General features: G+C 35.8%; 1 protein-coding gene across 4 annotated transcripts in view; it reads right to left on the bottom strand.

Annotated features, from left to right (window-relative positions):
• Positions 1-23,512, bottom strand: part of ATRX (ATRX chromatin remodeler) — an 87,775-nt gene that overhangs the window by 7,836 nt on the left and 56,427 nt on the right. For all 4 annotated transcript variants that reach the window (XM_085319599.1, XM_085319598.1, XM_085319597.1 and 1 more), the window contains 10 exons: positions 22,652-22,827; positions 22,207-22,324; positions 18,280-18,410; positions 17,900-17,988; positions 17,572-17,744; positions 15,145-15,298; positions 14,725-14,828; positions 12,709-12,817; positions 8,464-8,641; positions 6,818-7,012 (listed from right to left, as the gene is read on the bottom strand). In XM_085319599.1, coding sequence (XP_085175725.1) covers positions 6,818-7,012; positions 8,464-8,641; positions 12,709-12,817; positions 14,725-14,828; positions 15,145-15,298; positions 17,572-17,744; positions 17,900-17,988; positions 18,280-18,410; positions 22,207-22,324; positions 22,652-22,827 — 1,427 coding nt within the window. The remainder of the gene's footprint in view (positions 1-6,817; positions 7,013-8,463; positions 8,642-12,708; positions 12,818-14,724; positions 14,829-15,144; positions 15,299-17,571; positions 17,745-17,899; positions 17,989-18,279; positions 18,411-22,206; positions 22,325-22,651; positions 22,828-23,512) is intronic.

A 23,512-nucleotide genomic window follows, 5' to 3' on the forward strand; every position in this document is an offset into this window, starting at 1 on the left:
TTTTTTTTTTTTTTTTTTTTTAATCAGAAGTATTTTATATACAGATGACAAAATTAAAATTAATCTCTTAGTAAAAAGTAAGACTTCCGTATTTATAATGTCCTTTATTATTGCAAACTATTGTGAATTTTTGTTCACACATACAAATATTATATATATATGTACATATACATACATATATATATATATATGTAAATATATACATATATATACACACATATATAAAGAAAACCACAATCCTAGAACTGTTTTCCAAAAGGCAGTTACCAGCCTGTTGCACGTTTCCTAGATAAAGTGAAAACAAATAAACTAGCTGCTAACCAAAATATTTAGTTACTACTACCCTTGTTTGGGCTACAGATGCCACATAATGATACTCATTATCTCAATTAGAAAGTGAAATAAAAACACAGAGAAAACAAATAGGAAAGCTGCTTAGATCTCAAGTTAGGAAGTTAATGATTCATTTTCACTGAGTTAACATTCCTGTCTGCACAGTCTTTCAAAGATGATTCCTCATCGTGTTAAAATGAAAGGAGTACTGCAGAGCATCAAGAAAAACACAGCCCACGAGACTACTGCAGACAACAACTGCTGCACCACAGGAGTCTGCATTTCAGAATTACTGACTTTTTTTTATTATTATTATTTTTAAGGCWCCTCCGTGACTGACGAGCTCCAATACACTCAGCATTCAGTCTAAGAGTTGTGACAGGAAAGTACCACAGGCCAGCATCCGCCCGGACGTTGTGGAGCACTCCTGAAACGAGCTACAGCGAGCGCGCCGCAAGGGCTGTCCTTCCGGAGCAGGACTAGGCAAACGCCCCCAGACCCGCGCAGCCCTGCACGCCTTCCCCGCGGGGCACTCGCACGAGCGGCACGCTGGCGTGGGCCAACAGCAAGCGTCCTGTCCTGCCGCTGCACGCTCTGGGCAGAACAGTGACTGGCAGGACTGACTTACACCAGCGGGGAAACGAGATGTTTGCAGCAGCACCAAGATCTCCAAAGTCCTCACCAGKGGCTTTGTCACTGCTGCTGCAGAGCGCTGCTTGCCTCTGTGCACGCCTACACGCAGTTGTTTTAACCAGCTCYGTAGGAGCCAGCCTTGGTTTCGCCCTTCTGTTATCAGCTGGTCTTCTTGAATTTGAACCAACACCTTATTCTCCAGCTTCTCAAGAAAACATCTACCTAATATTTGCATGACTAATAGTCCCAAAAAACATATAATAGGATTTTGGGGGTTCAGGGAGAGGGATGGGAATGTGATAATGGGATATACTGGAAAACATCTAAGGGAAGTGGATGAAAAAGTTCAGAAGAGATTAAAAAATTAATTTAACATAATAAAAACTCTCTCAGCATACTGTAGCTGTACATCAGTGCATGGAGGGTTCTTGGACATGCATATGCATTAATTTCCATGGAGACACTAGTATTGAAAACAATACTGGAATATAATCYATACTCACTTAGCCAACACAGTCTTCAAAATGTGGTTTAAATTACATCCAACTGTGCACTTGCTTTTCTTTGTCTAAATTTTCTTTTGCATTAACTAAAATGATGGAGCTTTAAAACCAAGATATGGAAGATACTGCCATTTAATTTAATTTAATTGATTTGATATACAAAAAAGTAATAAATTCATCTTGCATACAAAAAACAGTAGAATACGCASTCCTTTTCATTTGTTTAGCTTGTTGTTAGAAAAATGTTTATTGATTTATAAGTTTTATAATGAAATCTTGATGATGGATGCAAAAATGAAGAGATAATAAAAATTTTTTTGAATTTAAAAAAAAGTTTCAGTTGTCTTTTTTAAACCCTGATGAAAACTAAATGCTGCATGGAGATGATGTATCATAAAAGAAGTCATTCCGTAAGCGAATGCAAGTTATGTGGTTGTTCATAAAGAAATTTTTTTTTCAATCTACTCAGAATCCAATATCAGGGTTGAAAATAAAGAGGAAAAAAAAACAAACAAAAAGGAGCCAATCCTTCTGATTCTGAGATTAACAGCCTTCCCAAAACTCACAAAACCATCTCACAGTACAAAACTACACTAAAAAAAAAAAAAAATGCCCTGGCCATGTCCCAAAGTAGTACAAATTAAAGATGTAYTACATCCAACTGAATCCGAACTATTGCTTTAATCTGCTTTTGCAATCTGCATTACATGACTCCAGTGGAGCCAAGTTTTCATTTAACATAGAAAGGCGGCTGCGACTCCAGCTCGCCGAACGCTGCRATCTGGGGAAGGCAGCCCAGGTTCGGAGCGAGGAACCGCGCGCGCAGCGGAGCCAGCTCCGAGGGGGACACAGCGCCCCCGCGATCCCCTCTGGTCGTTGTCCAGCTCCCCCCTCTCGTATTTACTGCTCCCAAACACGTATCGCGCTGGCCAAGGTAAGCCATCTAGCAACAAGTACTCACTTATCACCGAGTCCAGCAATTAGGATTTGCAGTGGAAAATCTTTTTACCGCTTACCTACATATCAGCCAAGTTCTACCCCAGCGTACATCCCTTTGGGAGATGAGTGTTAAGAGTCGGTGGGAACTTACTTAATAACATGATAGTCCAGGCATAAATCATTTTTTTTTTTTTTTAAATAAAAAAGGACTCCAGATTCATCATTAAATTCAGGGCCAGTAAAACAACATTTGAAATAGGATCATAATACATTAAACAATCTTCTCCCTTTATACCATTTTTTCCTGTTTAAAYTGCTGCTCTACAGAAATAACAAAAAACCTGTTTACTACTCTAGTCTGTATTAATGAGTCACTAAATTTGCATAAAGTTCATGGTGTGTATATAGTAATTATTTCTCTAYTTACATCAGTAAATTCAAGTCAGCAATTACTTATTTTTAAGATACCTGCTACGCCTCCCTTGGACTGAGAGAATTTCTAATATAATCATTTTTCAAATCTGTAGGGATAGTAGATGAATGAAATCTGCTTCCAATCAGTAAAAATTTAAGTCAAATTCAACAATTCCGGTGAACTTTTACATGGAAATGACATTCACGATAAAAATATTCTGTTAAAATCAAGCATTTACTCTTCTTTCTGCAAGATGCAAAGGTTGTTTCCAAGAGACAAGAGCAGAGAAATGGCACTATTAAGTCGATATTGCAACATAATATGCATTTTCCCCTTGAGACCTGCAYGCGTTGGCTCTTCAGTACTCCCAGKCAACCTGACGGCCTTGTTAATACTGCAAAGCGCAGAAAACTGCTGCTAAAATTAAAACTTGACACGAAACTTTGATAAGCTTCCAGGAAAACRTACATACTCCACATTTGCCATGTGACATTTTATATAAAACAGCAACRTTCTACCTAACTGTTCTTTGATTGAAACTAGGATTACTGAGAAGACTTAATTCTCAAGGAAATCTTTTTAAAATCAGTAGTATTTGTTTCTTTACTTACATAAAGGCTTTATTTCTGACTTTTAAAGCAAATCTACAATGCATTCTCCCAACACACTAAAAAAACCTGAATTAATATTTTTTTTCTCATATAGGGAAAAAAAAAGCTGAAAATTGGGTCAAAACTAGGAGTTTTAAGAACAAAAACAATCTTCAGCCCTGAGTGACAACATACACGATTCCGGGCTGCACAGCTAAAAATCCCTACTACTGCAGGGTTTTACTGAGTCAAGAAGTACGCTGGCTTTACAGGCATCCAGCACAAAACCTACTGCTCTGCTAGGGTTTTCCATGCTCATGCTCAGACAGTTGGAGAAATGGAAGATATTTTACCTAATTCCTATCCATAATTCCCATCAAAACACACACTTTGAAAGTATGCTTTTCAGAATCAAATCCTTTTTGTACACATCCCGAGGAAACTCTTCTTTTGGGTTCTAGCTGTAGCTTTGCTTAATATTTCCAGTGTATTTATGTGTATTTATTGGACAGTTCACACCAATGGTATGGATTATGTAGGTTAGCCCCTCACCGTACTGCCTGCTCAGTAGTAAAACTAYACAGTGATATCACTGTTCAACAAACTATGCCGGAAAAGATGAAAAGGTCTGAAGACAAAGAGGGAAAATTGCACACACACCCTGCTAAAAGCAAAACAAAAGCCTCCTTTTAGCCTAAGTGCCTATTTTGTTTTGCTGATAATTATAAAGGAACAGTTCAGTTTTTGTAAGCAGTAGCTATACATTGGAAACCAGTAATGCACGTGTCGGCACCACGTTTTACTGGCCTTTGTTTCCAAGTACAAACTGCAGAGGAGTCAGGTCCTGGAGCCCAGTTTTGATATTTCCTTTTGATTGTCTCCAGAAGATTTCTAGAGAATGGGTCAGAATAAAAGAGACAGAATGTGAAATAAAACATAAAAGTTAAGCTGGTATGCTATAAATGCTATAAAATAAGGTACGAGCCACAATTCGATTAAGCAGCTCACAGTAACCAGGAAGGAGTCCCTGCAGCCACTGGACTAGCTCCGTTTTGTATGTAAAGCAAGAACTCAGTTGTGGATAGAACGAAAATTAAAATAAATAAATARATACATAGATCAGAGTCAGCTCAGYTTCGCAAGGAAGAAACGTGGCAAAAACTAACAGTGGAATAATCAAACTGTTCAGGGGAAAGGGCTTTGTCTTTACATTTCTCATAGTGAATATAATAAGGACCAGATGAAACAAAATCCTCTGACAAATTCCCAAGTGCCAGTATACTACCGTTGCCTCTGAGCCCTATTCACCGAGGCGAGGCGAGGCGAGGCGGCGACAAAGCCGGCACCCCTGCCCGTAACGCCTCCCGCCGCATTTCTCTTGGCACGCCGCGTCCAGGACTCCCTGGCGAAGGCTGACGGCGCCCGCACGTGGAACGTCCTCCCGGGACAGGCTGCGCTCCTCCCCTCCCACGGCTTGTCCAAATCCCAACCCGCAATTAATGCTTTCCACAGTGACAGTCGCCGGTTTTTACTAAAGCTCCCAAAATAGTTTTTCCCTAACACTTTGAAGCATTGCCAACAAATGAAGACCAATTATACATGAAAATATCACGCTGCATGCCACAGACTGTTAGAGCTGAGTTTTTAGCCCCTTCAAACATCAAGTCCAAGAAACGATTAGAAATTTGCACACAGTACATGCTAAAATGTACATCTTAGCAAGAACAAAATTCCATTCAAGACCACCTGCTAAATCCAGGAAAAAACAAAGAATTCCTACACACAGATTTGCCTTCTTTATAGCCAGAGATTTGGTTAAAAGCTTATATTCCCCTTATACGAACCTCATGTGTCTGGCTGGAAGGAAATTACTATGAAACTTAAATTTTACAGCTGGATGCTAAAGTAAGTTTGGAGTTTATAAACCCTCTCTCTTTCACTGTGCTTTATTTATTAATTGATATGTTATTATAAAAGAAAATAAGTAACTTTCAAGATACAATTAGTGCAATGGATTATGTACTCAAAGCACTATCATATTCAGTTGCTCCACAGGTTTCCCACATTGAAAAAAATACACAGTGACAGCACACTGTAATGCACTAGCTGTTAGTTTGTGGAAATATAAGTGTTGTACGGCATAAAATAATTGAGAACATAAAAAGAAAATAATTAAGAAATATATTACTTATAAGCTAAAATGTTTTAGGAGGTCAAAAAAAAAAGAATTCATCAACATAAAGTTATAGTAAAACAGAAAAAATTCAGTTACCTACAATTTACTGCTTAAACTGAGAATCATAATAATAGTAAGAGCTTATATTTAGCCATTAAAGTTTGTGTTCAAGGTTTTTAAATTAATGTGTTACAGCGGCTCTTTATAGGGTTAACACTTCCTGAACGCCCGGGCAGCTGCAGGGACACTGTAGGTGGTCTAACAGACTATTTCAGAGAATGCTGGTGTGATGCTTAAGCACAACTTAATATGTTATATTGGTCTACAGATAGTCCAGAATCGAAAACATGCCATTTTCATTGAAAAATAAATGTATCTATAAATCAGAAAATCTCTACCCTTCCTACACCCAGACAGTTTATAATATCCATAACACAACATCCACAACAAAGCAGTAATGCAGAAATGAAATCAGTTAACCAACTACAGGCCACACATTTACATGTTACTATTTACTTGCTATTCACCTGACACAATCTCACAACAGCTTATTGATGAATTTGTCTTTAGCAGACCATATTACATTAGTGCGTGTGGACAACACCTAACAAACAATATATACCTATAGACAAAGGATTAGAAATTTAGTCTAACCTTAAATGCAAACTGATGTGCAAAACAATGAATAAATGATCTAGTCATTCTTTCTCTGGAACTTTTTTTTGTTTGACTGTGAAAATTACAGCTTATTTTTAAACTTGATTAGTATTTTGGGGGGGGGGGTCCCTACGTACCTCATGGGAACTGAACCGTTATTCAATGGAACAGTGATGATGTAAGAGTGTCACACTAGTAAGAGTGTCACATCCACCGCATGTCACATGAACAGTAAGTTGATCTATTTTACTACTCTAGCTCTATTAATGGTCTCTACAAGAAGAGTTAAACAAGGAACTAAAAAATGTTTTCGTCTTTTAACTGAACATCTTTTTTTCAGGTACTTTTTTCAGTTAGACTCATTAGTTAGATTCATCATCTAGTCGCATTATATCATCCATTACACTAATTACGTATTTCACTATGTCCCCAGTTATTCACCTACTACTTTCGAAGTGAAGACTACCACTCTTCACAGCACTCTTTTCCTCCCAAGGTCGAGAACCCCATGCCCTTAAAGAGACAACTTTTCTTCTACTGTATTAATTCCCTGTGATGTGCATCAACTTACTTTTGGCAGCATGGGTGTATCTCTCTTCTTCTTCTTTTCTGAATTAGGATCATCCAGCAAATCTGGCTCAAAAGTGTACAGCTCTGTAAGCTCATTCATAGTAAAATGACGCTCAACTTGCTGTTGGTCAACAACCCGGAAAGACAACGACTGCTTTGTTACCTGCCGATCATAGATCTTATCTTCCATTGTTCCCTGGAAAACACAGATACTCACTTTCATACAAACACTGGACTTTCTGTCACCAGAAGAAAAAAAAATCAATAAATGTAAAAGAGCAAGAATAACAGCAGTGCAACAGTGCTCTATTTTTACCATTTCTTTGACCAAGGATCTACAAAGTTATCTGGAAAACAAACAAAAAAACAAAAAAAAACAAAACAAACAAACAAAAAAAACTTTCCTTCATTTGCCTAGAAGAAAATAGATGCTTCTGGAAATGAACATATACTTATGTGGACTGTTTATGTGACAGGTATCATACACCATTGAATAGAGCAAGAAATATTTTTTTCAGTAGTGTTTTGAGGAGATCAGCTTTTGCCTCAATTCCCCCAAGTATGATTATGACAAAGAATGGCAATTTCCACAGCATGTGCCTCATTTTGCTACCTTGATCAGCCTGTAAAAAGGAAAACAGATACCACACAGTGCTGGCGTGGCAGGGGGGGAAGAGTGGCAGTCAAGGCTAATTCATCACAGCTGTGTAAGAACAAACTAGATCTTTGGGAAAAATAAGCAGGAAAATTACTTTTTTTTTCTTTTTTTTAAAGAAAAGATGATGCCTATGTGAAGCATGAGAACAGCACAGCCTGTTCTGAACACTGCAATTTAAAAAGGATACCAGCAGTTCAAAAGTGCACATGAAGACCTACAAAAATAGACTGAAGACTGAAAAAAAAATCCATGTCTGACAGTAATGTGTTTCAAAAAGCAATCTATTTAAGTTGGCAACGGAAAAGTGACTCGATCAGTAGTTACACACTATTACTGGGAAAAGGTTTTCAGTCTACAATGTAACAATCAAAGACTAGACTTTGTATCAGAAATATGGCAACATACCTGAAAAGAGCATAGATTAGAGACCATCAGAATTATCACCCTGTAACGTTCACAGGTTAAGATACAAGTTTTCAAATTATGACCGGACGTTTTTCAATGGGGGGGGGGGGGAGGGGAAGCTTTTGCTCCCTATGCACTTCAATTCCAGCTAGATCTTCAGAGGCCAACAGACCACTTTTAAGGTGTCTCCAGAGGACAGCTACATTAAGCAAGCCTATTGCCTGACGAAAACCATTTGCTGGCTATTCGATTAAGAATTTTCAGGTGTGTGCAAATCAGAAAAGGTTGAAAACACTATTCTGAGCCTAGATGTGTGAATCTCTGGTGAAATTCTGAAATTTGTACTACACAAAGTGTCAGATGAGGTGGGCTTAACAGGAAATAACTTCAGTTATTGTTTACTTTACTAATATTCTTCTTCCAATATTTTGTTCAGTATTTTTGGGACCCATTATAGATATCAGATAGGGCTGGAAGTTGCTTGACTCAGTGATGAGTGGTACTGACTTCAAGTCCAAACTGTTACTTGTTATATATTTGATTGTAGGACCAGAATATCATAAAAACATCAGAGAGAAACATACCTGAGCCAAAAACCTGTATACAAACACAGGTTTGTTCTGCCCAAAGCGGTAAACTCTGAAAATACTCTGGATGTCATAGGATGGGTTCCAGGAAGCATCAAAGATGATTACTCTATTAGCAGCCACGAGATTAATTCCAAGGGAACCTGCTTTAGTGGAGATAATAAACAAGCGCCCCCTGAAATAAAGAAAAATTAAAAATTTTCAATATTTTAGAAAATGCATTACCATTCCTGTGTTGCCATGCTACTGTGGAACTCAAAAACTTCATTAAAACACTGAATTAATTACAGAATAGATAGAGATTTTACACAGATAAAACTTATAGCAAATATACACAATTAGAAATACAGATCACAGACTCTTGCAAATCAATTGTTACCAAGAACTGGTAGATAAGAAAACATTCTCCCCCCCGTTTTTTAAAAATGTAATAAAATTAGTTTTAATGAATTAAACCATAATTTTAAACGGGCATACTCTGTATTATTGAAATTGTTCTCTGGCTAACAAACTCAAAGAGTAACTGTAGCAATGACACTGTCTCTGTAACATGTCTCGTTTTTCTTACTATCATCAGCATCCAGGTTTAATTTAAAATGAGCTCTTTATATATACCTGCCAAAATAAACCACATAATATTAAGAATATTAACACTGAAACAGTTTGATTTGTTCCATTAAATTTGCTTTTTTATTCCTTCATACATTTAAAACGATTGCAATTAACTAATTTCATTTTTCTTAAAAGAATTTAGGAAGACGTAGCTCCTTCAGCTTTCATTAAACAAATAGGTACAATTTTCTAATTATCTGCCTATCTAAATCAATCAGACTGGGAAGTCCCAACTCGTACGAACAGTGGATGGCCAGGAGGCAAATGCAGTCTCATTATAGCTATGAGAGCTATGTACTTCTCACTGGCCAAGTGGCTGCTGTCTCCAGGCCAGACCCCATGGGGCTCTGACCTTTCCAAGTCCTTGAACGTAGGCTACACGTAAGCCTTGAAGAGTCTTTCTGTGTAGTATCTCTCAAGATTTGTTTTTTTTTATTTTAATCCATCTACTTTGTTAAAATTCTTATCCTGTATATTCACTGCTAATCCTTTTACTAAAGAGGCTGCAGGCACAGCTATTATTTTTTCTATAGATACTGAGTTTCTCCTTCCTTTCATACGAAGTATTTTCTCAGAAACAAACACCCTTCTTTTCTAGGTGACAGTGATCACCTTTCACAAGAATGCCTGTGGTGAAGAGAAAGAAAAGTAAACGTATTACCTTAAAAACCTTGCAGCATTTTAAACAGAACTGTGTCATAGCTGCATTACAGGTCATTATACAGAAAAACTTAAGTGCATTGCAGAAAAAAAATGGGAATTGCCTCCAGTATTCATATGAAACATTCCCTAGAGCTCACTGGCTCAGGAAATGGCAGGATTTAGAAACATGTTATTGCATCTGTTGCGTAATTTTCAAATTTTCAGACTGAATTTTGACAAGTATGATTCTTCAAACAAAACTGAAGATTGCTAAAAACAGTAAAAGAACCCCAAGTGTTGTCCTCTGTTTTACGTATCTGAAAACAAATATATCTTGTTAAAACTGATTTTCAAGAAATGAAGGAATTTATCTCCAGAAAAACCCTTAAACACAAAAGAAGCAGTGAGTGCTGCAGTTCATGATGTGGGAATAATCCCATATTGTTTGTTCTGTATCATCTTTTTTCTTTTTTTTTCTGTTTGTGGCATAAGCTCTATCAGGTGGTGATAGAAAAAAATTATTATTTTTTAAACAGGAAGCTGACAAAACTGTCAGTAGAACAAGAGACACACACACTGACTTAAACTGTAGTTTAAAGATGATGATTACTATGGAATAGTTTGAAATCTTTCAAAGATTGTGAGCATGAATTTCTGTGCAAGAATCTTTCTAACAGTATCAACCAAATAGGAAAGATCAACCTAAAGGTTAACATGGTCAGTATATTACCAAAGTTGCTGACAGTCTTGTTCACACAGAAATGCCTCTTCCCACTATTGTGTAATTAGCTATTACAGTTGCAGTACAGAAAAAGTATTAAAAAAAATAAAGGTGGTAAAAAAAATGGGTATTGTATTTTTATAAAATGTACCTATCAAACTAAAATTGCAATTTATCATTCTTCATCTTCACTTTTGAGCTGATATGGAAAGACACCTAAGTTACCTAAGTTGAGAAGTACACCTAAGTCAACAGCCAACTCTTCTACCAAACTCCTCCTGCTTGTCCTATTTTGCAGTTGCCTATACACACACAGCACACCTGAGAGAGTGCCACATCAGAGGGCAAGACACGCAGCAAAGAACATAGCCTGTAATCATCCAGCTCTGTCAGAAAGCCTTAATAAAACGACAAAATTCWTATCTCAGCAAATTAAAAAACTCTCAACTTCAAGCACGTTTCTCTCCCGTAACAGCAGAACCAATTATACCCAAAACTACATACTATGTTTTTCTTCCTAAATATTTCTTCAACTTAGTTTGCTTAGCTCAGTTTAAGAACAGTTCTTACACTGAGCTAAATAACTTATAATTAAAGAGCATATTTCGCAGCATCTCAGTCATCTTTGCACCTTGGTATTCTCCATGACTGAAATAAATAATTGTGTTTARAAACAATTACCTTAGGCCAACACATAAGTTAAAATATCAACTTTGTTACCACTTTTGATTAGTAGCACATAGCTACAGAGAATTTGCATCCAAGAAACGTTATTTATTTACTTAACTGAATTCCTTTGTTGAAAAACTTATACACAATATACTTATACACAAGAAGAAAAATCTGCCCCATTTTAAAGACCCTGTAAAAGGTACCAACGTGTAGAGACTGAATCAATAGGAACGAAATGCAGAGATAACATCTTGTAACAGCACAAGTGAAATTACTTCCTGGAACAACTGGTCTCAGAAATCACAAGAAAGCATACTACTTTAGCTTCTGTCTTAAGTGGTGCACAGGACATTGCTCAAGAGGTAGAGGCAGAATAAYCACAGTATATTTTAGATTAACATTGCAGTGGAAGAAGCAAGCCAAATAAAATTAGCACAGAGATACTCAATTTCAACAGAGGACTATATAGAAGTGATGTGATTAGTAAAAAAAACCCCAACCTCTGCCCCAACAAGCACTTAAAAGGGAGAGTCCAAAAAACCCAAACCTATAAGCAGCCTAAAGGTTGTTCAAAATACTGCAGGAAAAGTCTAGGTAAACTGTGTATGACAGGTTGAAAAAAAAGTGTTTGGCTTAATATACTATTTAAGGGATATTCCATACAGAAAAGGCTGGCATTTATGAAATGGAAAGCTCATCCAAAGGACAACAGGAAAGACTATAAAACATGACAGGTCAAATATAAATAGGAAATTAAGACAATTAAAAGGGAATTTGAAGATTGACTTGTGAAGGATAATTGCTTTAAATATATTAAAAGCAATAAAAGCTAATTTGGGAATCAGAGGAACCACCTGATGACAGAAGTGTAAAGGAAGCACTTTGGGATGATGAGGCCACAGCAAGGAAGCTCAGCAATTTCTCTGCTTTGGTCTTTACCGATGAAAACATTGGGGAGATTCCCATACCTCATGCATTCTCCATAGCAGGTAGGTCATAGGAAGATCAATCTGAAGTTAATACACCAGAAGTATTAGACCAAATAGATCAGTTAGGTGTTAACAAGTCACTGGAACTCAGGAGAACCCAAGAGGCCAAGGAACTCAAGCCAGAGATCGCCGAGCAGCTAGAGAAATTGTGCAACCCCTCTGATTCAAAACAGGGCAACGGCAGACTGGCTCAAAGAAACAGCTGGAAGATTTCAAATGCAAAGACAGATAAAAACCTATATATTTTCTTAGTTCTTTCTTTAATATGGTTGAATCATTTCAGTTTGTATTAAAAGGAAGTGAACTGTGAGTACAGAAAACACATGCAGCTGATTTCAGCAAATAAAAATGATGAAAATAGAGTCCCTCCAAAAGGTAATACACAATTAGGCCGTAACTATTGAAGTAAACAAATATGCACACTGAGGAGCAAGGAAAGAACATTTACATGTTTAAAACAAAAATATTAAGCAAATTCTGCATCTGGCACCCTTCTGATATATTTTTTTACCTGCATATCCTTAAGAGGTACAAGTAACAAAACAATATAGAACAAARGAAAGAAAAGGGTAAAACATTTATCATATATATCAGTATAGATCTCACCTCACATTAGTTTCATCATTGAATTCTTCTGCCCATTTCTTTCTTGATTGAGCTGTAGTTGAACCATCTAAGCGATAGTAATCAATGTTTCTGAACCACTTTCCTTCACCTATAAATGTAAGAGCCAGATAATTAAAWTGATTATGTAAACACCAGACTCAATACTGAATATACAGGACTCTCAGCCCAATAAAAGAATAGACATTCAACATAAAATACACTATTCTCTGACATTTTAAAACAACAGGGAGGGAACACGTTTATCAAAAAAGAGTCATCCAAGACAGAGAACATTTTGGGGGAACACAGGTGCTTGTTTCAAGCAAGCTCTGAAAATTATATATTGAAAATAGCACAATAAAATATAATGCAAGTGAAGTGACAAAATAATGGCAACTGCATTTGGGAGGACAATGGCCTTCCATAAGGCTTTACTGCAGTAATTCCCACTATCCATAAATTCACTTTGTCTAAAATTATTCAAGAGTAGAAAAACATAAATAATGTCAATAGCATTTTACCTTACAAAAAGCAGTCAATGTTTATCATTATCCTTAAGATTYTGGTATTTTAAAAAGAAAAAGATACTAAATGAAATGTCTCGAATTGTAATCTGTATAAAACTGCCTTGAAATGTGAAGTTATAATCAAATTGTGTACTAAGGTTAAATTTTAACTGAAGTATTTTTAGAGATCCTTAGCTTTTCTTGGGTAGTTCCTCTGATTCCTCACAATTCCTAGTCATTTGGACACAACTGTAGAGCAGTTTCTTTATTAACTTGGAGCCAAAATAAATTTTAAAAAGTAGCTGCATTTAATCTTTAGGCATTATACTACTAACTTGACTTTTTAAATTGATCTTTGTAGATTTATGTTTTCAATTAGTCTCAGCTACAGTCTCTCCCCTGCATAGCTTCCATAAGCAAATGCTTAAAATGAAATTTCAGAAGTCCAGGTCTAACCATTTTGGAATTGAAATTCAAGATCAGCTGTTTGAGTTTAATTATCCTGTGAGTTATGGCTAGTTCTTGCCAGATGAAAATATATAAAAATTACAGCTGATAAAAGCAGATTTTCTTCCCCTCACAATTCAGAACTAACCTTTCATTTTCTTTGGCAGCATATATGTACACAAAACAAACCCCACTGTGTCATCAATTAAATGAAAACAACTTTTTTCTTTTTTTTTAAGGAAGCAGCACTGCTCACAACAAATTGTACAWCAAATTGTAAGAAACTGCTTGTTGAGTAATGTCCAAAAGATCTATATATGGTGACTCTTATTATAATACATAGTCTAATTGCTTAGCAGAAGAACTGCTACAAACAAGAAAAAAAAAAGCCTTAAAAATTAGCTCAGGCTACAGGGCCAGACTCTAAAAATACTGACATCTCAAAATCTGAAGATGACAAAYGTTCAGAAGCTAAGGAAGAAGCAGCAGCCAGGAACAATAAATCTGTGTGACAGAGAAGATCTTCCTCTAACTACAATGTTGATACTGCTAAGCCAGATTTCTCTTATGCAACTGTGCAACATGTTTATACTTAAGATATCTGAAAGGAAGCACAGATTCAAAGAAACTCTTCAATCTACAGGTACTGGGAACTGAAACATCCACATAAAAATGAASTGAAATCCTCAAGAGCAGTGGGAGGACTGCCCAGAGGAAACAAAAGAAATTTCCTACACACAGGATACATCTGGCTAGTGACAAATTCCTCACCATTCAAGCACCACTAGGAAAATGATTAATTTCATTCTCATTTTAGATGATATACAGTTAATTTGTTTAGGCTATATTAAACAGATGATAGAAAATGAATTCAGAAGCAAGAGTCCATACTGGGGTAGCACAGACAACTTACAGAGCAGACCGGCAGCCCTGCCAACTTCAGGCATGATAGAGAGCAGACAATATTTCTAAAAAAAGCAATTTATTTCAACCTCATTCCCTTTGGAATGAACAGAGTTGTAAAAGAGTCAACAGCTTTGTAACAGGTCTTACTGACACTCACCTTTATAAATAGGAGGCTTTTCTTTGTCAGTTTTTTCTCTGTTGGCCAGCTCCAGAAAATCTTCTATCAAATCTAGTGATATTAGGGACTGGCTAAATACTAGCCTGAAAACAGAAAAAAGGGAAACACTCAAAATTCACCTCTGCAAGTTATTTTAATCATTGCATTGGTTTCTTTTTCTTTCCTCCTCATCCTGATTAATCAGGTACCCTCACCTTGCAACAAACAGCCTTTCTAGACAGACTCAGTGACTTCAATGGAATACAAGTATGTATGGGAAAACTCTCCAACGAAAAGGAATGTAACATATATTTTTTTCAGAAAACTGAGCTACAATTTTATAAAGACCGAATGAAGAACACTGACAGACTAATATATTTATGTAGTCCTTAAAAATATTTGTTTCTAGAATTGACTTACACTTTGTCCCCAAGCTCCTCTGCCATCCGAAGAATTTCAAAGAGAAGCACCATTTTCCCAGAATGCTCTAAGACTTCAGCATCTGCATCAGTAACAAAATCCTTGTACCAATCTGGAGCTGGGCTACCAGGATTGGAGGAGGACGCAGCTTTACCTGTAATAATAATAAAAAAAAAGAATTAAAACTAAAACTGAAAGTATGTGACTGAGCAAGGATGTGAACCCCCCCCCCTTTCCCCCCCCAAACTGCAGAACTGCTTCCTCATTATTAGCTGGTACAAAGTGAGTAAAATACATAGTCACAAAACCCAGAATATTAGATTAGCAGTTTAATTCCAAGAGGCATCAATAGAAGTCATATATCTCATTTTTGTGTTACTGAGTATTTGGACAAATAGCTCTGCCATCTGCACCTTTTCCCCAGGAGTATTTATGAACAGCTTTGTTTCCAGCAAGTATGCATCTTTGAAAGCTCATCCATAAATGTCGCAACAACTGAAACGGAACTTTTTATGAAGCAATCTCAAACAAACACCTACAACTCTTGAAAACAGAACAGTCTTTTACCTAGTTCATCCAGCAAGAGAACTCTCTGGAAGAAAACTTCCAGATGATGCAACAATACGGATTTTTAATACTCACCATATGCAAATTATCTCTTATTATTTGTCAGGTTCAGATTTAGAATCTTTTTTCCCAAAGCTAATTTAAGACCAGATTAGCAGTAGGGTATAGGAAAAAAAAGTATATCTTCTCCCTTTTGTATTAATTCACAACAGAGGAAAAAAATAGATTTCACTATCATATTCTTCCTTTTTGAGAAGTTCTTTAATAAAATCTTACTGTCTGCTAAACTATTAAAACATTGCTACACTAATAAAACCCATAAAACAAACACTTGGGAACAATCCTACTTTTAACACCTTAGTAGATGATGTAAGTTAGTTTTGTTAATTTGACTGAACTCTTAAAAACATAAAAGTACGAGAAAGATTACTCTGAAACACTGTTGAATTCAACCAGGAGAAAGCTTATATTCAGCTTTAAAATCTGAACCAGAAAGGCAAACAGGACCCAGGAATTATCTTTATTTATATTACTTAATTTCTTTTTCTGATATTGTATGGCCTTTGGTTTAACCTCCTTTGCATTAGAGTGATACAAATTGATTAATTAGAAATATAACCTGAACTTTTTTCACTTACAAACTTTGATCTGACTGAAGTATTTACTTAGATAGTAGGAGAAAAGTATTCCATCTCACGAGCAATTCAAAACATTTAAATTTTAAGACTACACATAGTGAATCAATCATGACATAGCAGTAATATTTTGGGTGCAAGAAAGAACTGATCTCGACAGAACTCATATTTGAGCATTCCTCCATACAATCTTTTAAAGAATATCTTTTTCAATTCCAGAGTGAATAACGAACATGTTAACCAAAGCAGCAACCTCGATGTACAGTTGGAAAATACCTCATACACCAACTATTCCCATTTTCACCCCTAAACTTTGCAGAAAGGCCTTCACCATTTGAAATGAGATAGCAAGTCTGCGCCTAGACTTCACCTGGCACAGCATCAAATGTTTGTTTAGCAATTCTATACCCATATTAAACTGGACAAAGCTGCAAGAGACAAAATTAAACATTCAAGTGATCTGTATGCAGAAGCTCATYTTTCCTATAATGCAAGTAATTAACACAGCTAATGAGAATCTGTATGTGTACATATTTCTCATGCACACACACTCCCCATTACATACTTATACATGCTTGTCAGGCACAAAGAAAGAAATTTAATTTTTAATCTTCAGTGTTACAAAAAAATCATTTATTTATGGAAGGCACTAGACATTAATGCACCTATTAGACACATAACAAATGATACAGCCAGAAGATTAGCTTTATGAAAAAAGAAACCAGAATAATTATGGATTATTAAAGAAAAATCTGAAAATAAAATATACACACAGACATAGCTTGAAAAATTAATCTTAGAAAAGATCTTCTACATTCTTCTGCATTATAACCACCTGCTTACTCAATTTGAAATTGCAGGTGCAACAATGAATGACATATATATTTCTTAATCTTTTCATCCATATTTCACCAATATGTTTAAGCAAAGATGAAAAGCAGCATAGCTCTGTGTTAACCTTGTATCATTTTGTACTTCTGAATCCCAAATKAACTATTCAGCTTCTCTGCCACAAGACTCCTCAGGTTTAAACAGGTGTCCTTTATTTTTCTGATAGGTATGCATCATTACAAATAGCAGGAGCTTACTGTAAGCCTAGAATTTGTTCACAGAAGTATGAAATTTGTCATTTTTTACAGCAAAGTAGAATTTGTGACAGCCCTCTCAGAGCACCTTTTGCAAAATGATGCTACATCATATTTGGTTACTTGTACATTGCACTCACCTTCATCCGATTTTGTAACAGATGGAGGGTTGTTTACAAGTTCCTCTGCATTTCCTTCTCCACCTCCACGAGATCTTGAATTCCAGACTTTAATGACTTCAACATCGTTATCACTGCCACTTCCACTTGAGCTACAGTCTTTCTTCATTTTTTTCCCCTTAGATTTTTTTTTCCTAGAAACATAAAATTATACCCCCCTTTATTTCAAAAATATTCTACTGCAAGATAAGGTATTATAAATAAAATAAACATTTACTTTTATACAAATCACTTAAGTTCTATTAGGGAAATAAATCCAACAACAAACAACAAATAAAAGCTCAATTACTTTGCATAATCATCAGAGCTTAAACTCATTGAAGTTTCATCGGAATCTGAAGCTATGAACTCATCCAGACTGTCTTCATCAAAATAGCCCTCAAAAGAGAAAAAACAGAAATTTTATTAAGTACTCTCATCCAGAAGCTTTTATTAAACCTTTAGCCACCTGCTTATTAAACAATGGTAAGTTCCACAACGAATCGGCCTTGCAAAATGTTTTAAGAATGACAACATATCCAGAAATAAAAATATGACAAAAACAGCAGCAAAATCACKCTACCCCACAGCAACAAAGATTTCCATTAATTTGACGAAACTTTACCTAGCATTTGGCATAGCTGATTTGGAAAGTTCTCAATACAGAGTATTTTGATATATCTAATTTACCTTATTTTCTTTGCTAATATAATCCAGCTGCAAACACCAAGGGTGAGTCCAGATTCTGCTCAACATCTGGAAATCCTGGAATAGCTTAGCTCCAGCTTTGCCTCTTCCACCTTCATTGCCACTACCTACACCTGACAATAAAGTTCAGATTTTAGAGCAAAACCTTGAAGTAAGTTTGCCACATACTGTTCCCCTTTGAACAATCCATTAGTTCAGTACTGAGCGTTCTTTCCAGATGCACATCATATTGTAATGTCTCTTGTAAAAGAGGTCGAATTACTCAGTCACAGGCATTTTTTTCCTARTTAAAGTTGTCAAAATTAGATTTCCCCCTTTTCTTGATAATGAGAAACATGATTACATTTTTACATAGAAGCACATTTCTCCCCAATATAGGAATGAATCCAAATCCTGTTAAAAGGATAGTCATGTCTATTTAGATTTTGTAGAAGTAGGTCTTAAAAAACAGCCAAAGCTAGAAAAAGCAAAGAAAAATTTGCATTTAGGCTTCAAWGAATTTGGCTTATTGTTTTCAGCTAACTTTTTTTCTATGACTGCATTAACCTGTTTACAATAAAGCATCTAAAAATTCTCAGCCTATCTGCATTGTTCAAGCACAAATTAGTGCAAAAAAGGGTTCAGAGACATATATTTATTTTGTAGCCTCAATTACTCATTAAGCATCACATTAACTTGACGTTCTTGAAACTGATCATATTTCATAGTTATTAGAGATATTTATTATTTCATATTTATTACAGTTACACAATTTAAGGCACATCCAACCACAACAAAACAGAATTCACTGCATCACGATTATCAAATATCTGTGACAAAACAGGCACAAAGATTATTATTATTATTTGTTGAATAATATAGACTACAAGTATTTTAATAAAGCAAATTCTTGATAGGTTTTATTTTTAGAACAGGTTCAGGTATCTTCCCCTTTGTGTTCCTCTGTCTCTGGGAAATGTGATTGTAAGAAAAACAGAGCATCTTATCTTCTCTAAACCTTAACTAGCATAAGGGAAACTCAACTGCTCTGAACTCAAAAGGCAGTATTCCCTACAGAGTTTACACCATTTTTCTGTGTAACAGAAGAACTGAAGCAAACTGTGTCCTTTTTTTTATAGGAAGGCAAACTGAAAGACTTGGTAAAATTGTATCTAAAGTATTTCTGCTTTAGTTATATGCCTCTATTACAGTCACGGGAAAACATCATTAAAAAATACAGATGAGAAGAAAAATTTCCCCTGCTATATTCATCTTCAATAGGAAGACTCAYTTGTTATTTAATGAAAATTCAAGAGGCCATTAGATTAGGCAGCTTGCTTTCTCTGAAAGAGGCAGTTCCTTCTTCCTTCTCTCCTTTCCCTCTTCTTCCTCACATCATCTCTGGCACTGATCACTGAATGATTTGATTCAACACTCTGAACTGGCAGGAAACTAACCCAAAATTAACAGCGAGAAAGCAGAAGATGCTTTATACCAGGTCAGGGAGTTGAATCAGTCCGCTAAGGAGTAAGTCAGGAAATGGGACCAGCCCTTTAGACAGCTGCAGACTCAGAGACACTCAACTCATTTTGTTGAATCCTCAATGTCTAGACAGATTAATTAAACTACCTGTCCTTGACTGAGTTAGGGAGCRCATTTTCTTAGGGTTATTCATATACAACCTGTTAAGAAATTAATTGTTCCAACAATGCAACAAATTTGAGTATTTCCCTTAACAGACACTGGATAAGGGGCTACTCCCTCTTAACTGCTGCCTGGTTTATTAAAAAAGGAAGTACTGAAAGCTATTGTATGTACAGTAAAGACTTCTGTACAGACTAAGAAAAAAAACAGTTTTAACTATTTAACTATACAGTGCTAGCTCTTATGCTAATCAATGATCTGTAAAAGACATACTTTGCCATCTAAAATCATGCAAGACCAACAAAGCCTGCATTGTATATGTATATGAAATTACAAAACTAGCTCTGCTTTCCATCAGAAATAGGCCAAAGAATCTCAAAGAATCTGTACAACTACTGTGGTAGTTATGATTAAAAAAAAAAAAAAGAGCTATGAAGAAGAGGAACTTAACCTGAATCATTCACATGCATGCCTGTAAAGTAAATAGCTAATACTTTTTATTTTTAAGCTATGAGCTTTTGGAAGACATTTGGATTGATACAGAGATGCAGAAACGAACAGAATGCAAATAAGCTTTTCAGAACATTTATATAAGGAAGAGCCAACACTGAACAGACTGCATTACAGAACTAATTAGGAAGGAGCACTACATAGAAGTTTAGATTTGTTTACACAATGTTTTTAAGCACTATTAGTGTAAACTTTAAAAAAAACAAAAAACAATGCTTTTCCTTCCTTAAAATAAAAGGGCAAGGAGCAGTCTGCACTTAGACGTCCAATTATTACTGGAGACATCAGCAGAAGTAAAATTGTTCTCATTGGTCCTTCAAAACTCTACTTCTGTAACTTATACCAAATGCAGACAACAGCTGACAGCATTCCAGAAAGGAAATCCAGCTTGCAGTGTGTCTAGGAGATCACAAACAACATTATCCAGAATCTAAATCATTAAGACAATACAGTGAATTTCATATTGTTACAAATCACAGCCTGTTTTGATACACAATTAATCTTTCTTGTAATTAAATTCAGGAGAGTAACCAGAATAGAAAAATATTGTATACTTAAAAAACAAAACAAAACAAAAGCCTGTAGCAGCTAGATGGGCATTTTTAAGACATGTAGCTTTAAAGTAGTAAACCGGCATAACAGACTCTGTAATACATTTTGTAGTCACTGCAAGAAGCAAATATATGCTTTAAAGCTTTAGAAAAAGCCTGCCTATCATCAATGCCTTACATATTCTCGACTATGGAATTCAACCCCTGATTATTAAGTCAATTATTATTAACAGCATTTAAACAAAGAGAATCRCTCCAGAGCCCAGAAGCTGCTGCTGTGGAATTTAGTTGCTTGAGGCCCAGCCACAAACACCAGCTCAGCGAGAGCTCCGAAATTACCATCCTCAGAGCCTATTCTTCAGAAGTGCTACTGACATTTAGATACCTTGATATACTAAATTACAAGCCTCAGTGGTTTATCTCTAATATAAAGYGAACAGCACAGCAGCTCACAGTACGTGTGTGGTTTCTTCCTTATATATCCTTTCAATTAAACAATTTTTTTCTTAATTTGGAAGAAGCAAGTCCCCAAAGACAGAGAGACTAGTCAAGACTGACATGAAAGCTGATGAAAAGCATGGTCACTGTGAAAAATAGACTTGTGGGTTTTGAGAACGAGAGAGGAGACAGTTCCCCAAAGAGCCAATATTTGACAAATAACAGCTTCAGCTAGCACGATGACAAAAGGAAATTGCAAGGCTCTGCAGTGCACTTACACTGCTACATCTCTATTTTGAGTTCTCGCCTTCCAATCTTACTGTTAATAATTTGTTTCTTTGAAGAGAAAGACATTAAGTAATTTGTGTTTTATGTTTAGAAGAGGTAGAAAAAGGAGAGATGAACCACAACCTGAAGGCAGACTACTATTAAGAGATGTAAATATTAGTATTTCTCAAAAAATATTCTTGTGTGTTACCAAATGTTTTGTTAAAATTCAAGTTTCAGAGTTAAAGCAGCTTCTACAACAGGAAAAATACATCTGTAAGGCTGATTATTTTTACACACTTTTTATACATATATGTGTGTGTGTGTGTGTGTGTGTATATACACATACATACACATATATACACACACACACACACGTATCTATATATACACACGCATACTTATGCACACACACACACAGACATATATATATACACACATAAATAAACATGCAATCTGCAAAAAGCTCCTGATAGAAAGACCATTAATCTTGTTACCTGAGTGAACTGCAGTTACGTACCAGTCAAGTGATCTAAGTAGTATTGGTACAGCTTGCACTGAATAGGTGTCATTCTAACTTCTAGAACGTACTCATATTTTGGTGGGAGGAACTTTGTTAATGCTGTGTAATCTTTCCTCTGTAATTTTACAAATAGAATTTTAGTCATATAAACAGAAAGATTAATATGCTGAGCTTAAAAACTTCTAGCATCTTAAATGAGAAATTATGTTGCACAAATTACAATAATTCAGATGCTTTCCAACCATGAAGTTAATCGAGCTAGAAATCTAGTACAGTGAAAATACTTAGGTCGAAAGTGAGAGCTGGATTCAACAGACCACTTTAATAGCGTATTTACAGGATAATAGGCCTTTAAATGCTTTATTAGAACAAAATTAAGTAACTCCTCTCCTCCCTCCCACCTCTCCCAGCTAATTCAGGTGATTAATTCAACAGTTCTTACCTGAACACATCCAGCTAACATCTCATAGAGAATATGTGCACGCTTCTTCATTACTCTGACATCTACCAGAGTAGAGTCTGCACACTGACCATTCTGAATTGGATTTATAAATCGATTCCGGAATTCTTTAATGGAGCCAAGCAAATTCTCCTTAATAAAGTTAACCATGCAGTGATCTAGGACAGAAAGATCATACTCCAGTTATTCAAAATGAAAAGTACTCACAGAAGGGTTAATTCTAACAGAAAGTGAATGTRTCTTATCTAAGAAGTACCTTCTGCTGAGCAAAAAAATAAAATAAAATAAAAACTGTATTTTCGGGAAAGAGTCTCTTAAACTGAYACATACTTTAAGCACAGAAGTAATTTCCAAATTTAATGTCAGATTTAAAACAATCTCAACTTAGATGCTACACAGAATTTGAGGGCTGATACACACCAACACAGTCATATGACAGAATAGATTCAAAAGCACATTAATCAATAGTACCAAATATTACAGCAGAAGCAAATATCATATGTTAATTTAGAATGAAATGATCAAAACAGCAACATAAGTCACTGTTTTAGTAAGTTTACTAAGAACATTGTTTGACAATGCTTAAACCAATCTAAATTGCTGCTGCAAGATCTGGTCTACCCTTTTCCACTCTGAATATTTCCTTCCACYCCCTTGCAACATGCTGACACTCACTGGATTCTTTAGTGAGCCACATCAAGAAACTAAACTATCATAAAGCTATCTGCTTCAGCAGTGTTAATTTTCTGACATTCCTTGACTGAGAGATCAGATGCATGTAAGGCCAATACAAGGAAAAGCATGAGGAAAGGCCATAATTCCAACAGTTTCAGTTTAACTTGG

The sequence above is a fragment of the Rhea americana genome, unplaced genomic scaffold (assembly GCF_003343005.1).
Source record: "Rhea americana isolate MKP2758 unplaced genomic scaffold, rheAme1 scaffold_6, whole genome shotgun sequence".
In the NCBI taxonomy this organism is placed as follows: Eukaryota; Metazoa; Chordata; class Aves; order Rheiformes; family Rheidae; genus Rhea; species Rhea americana.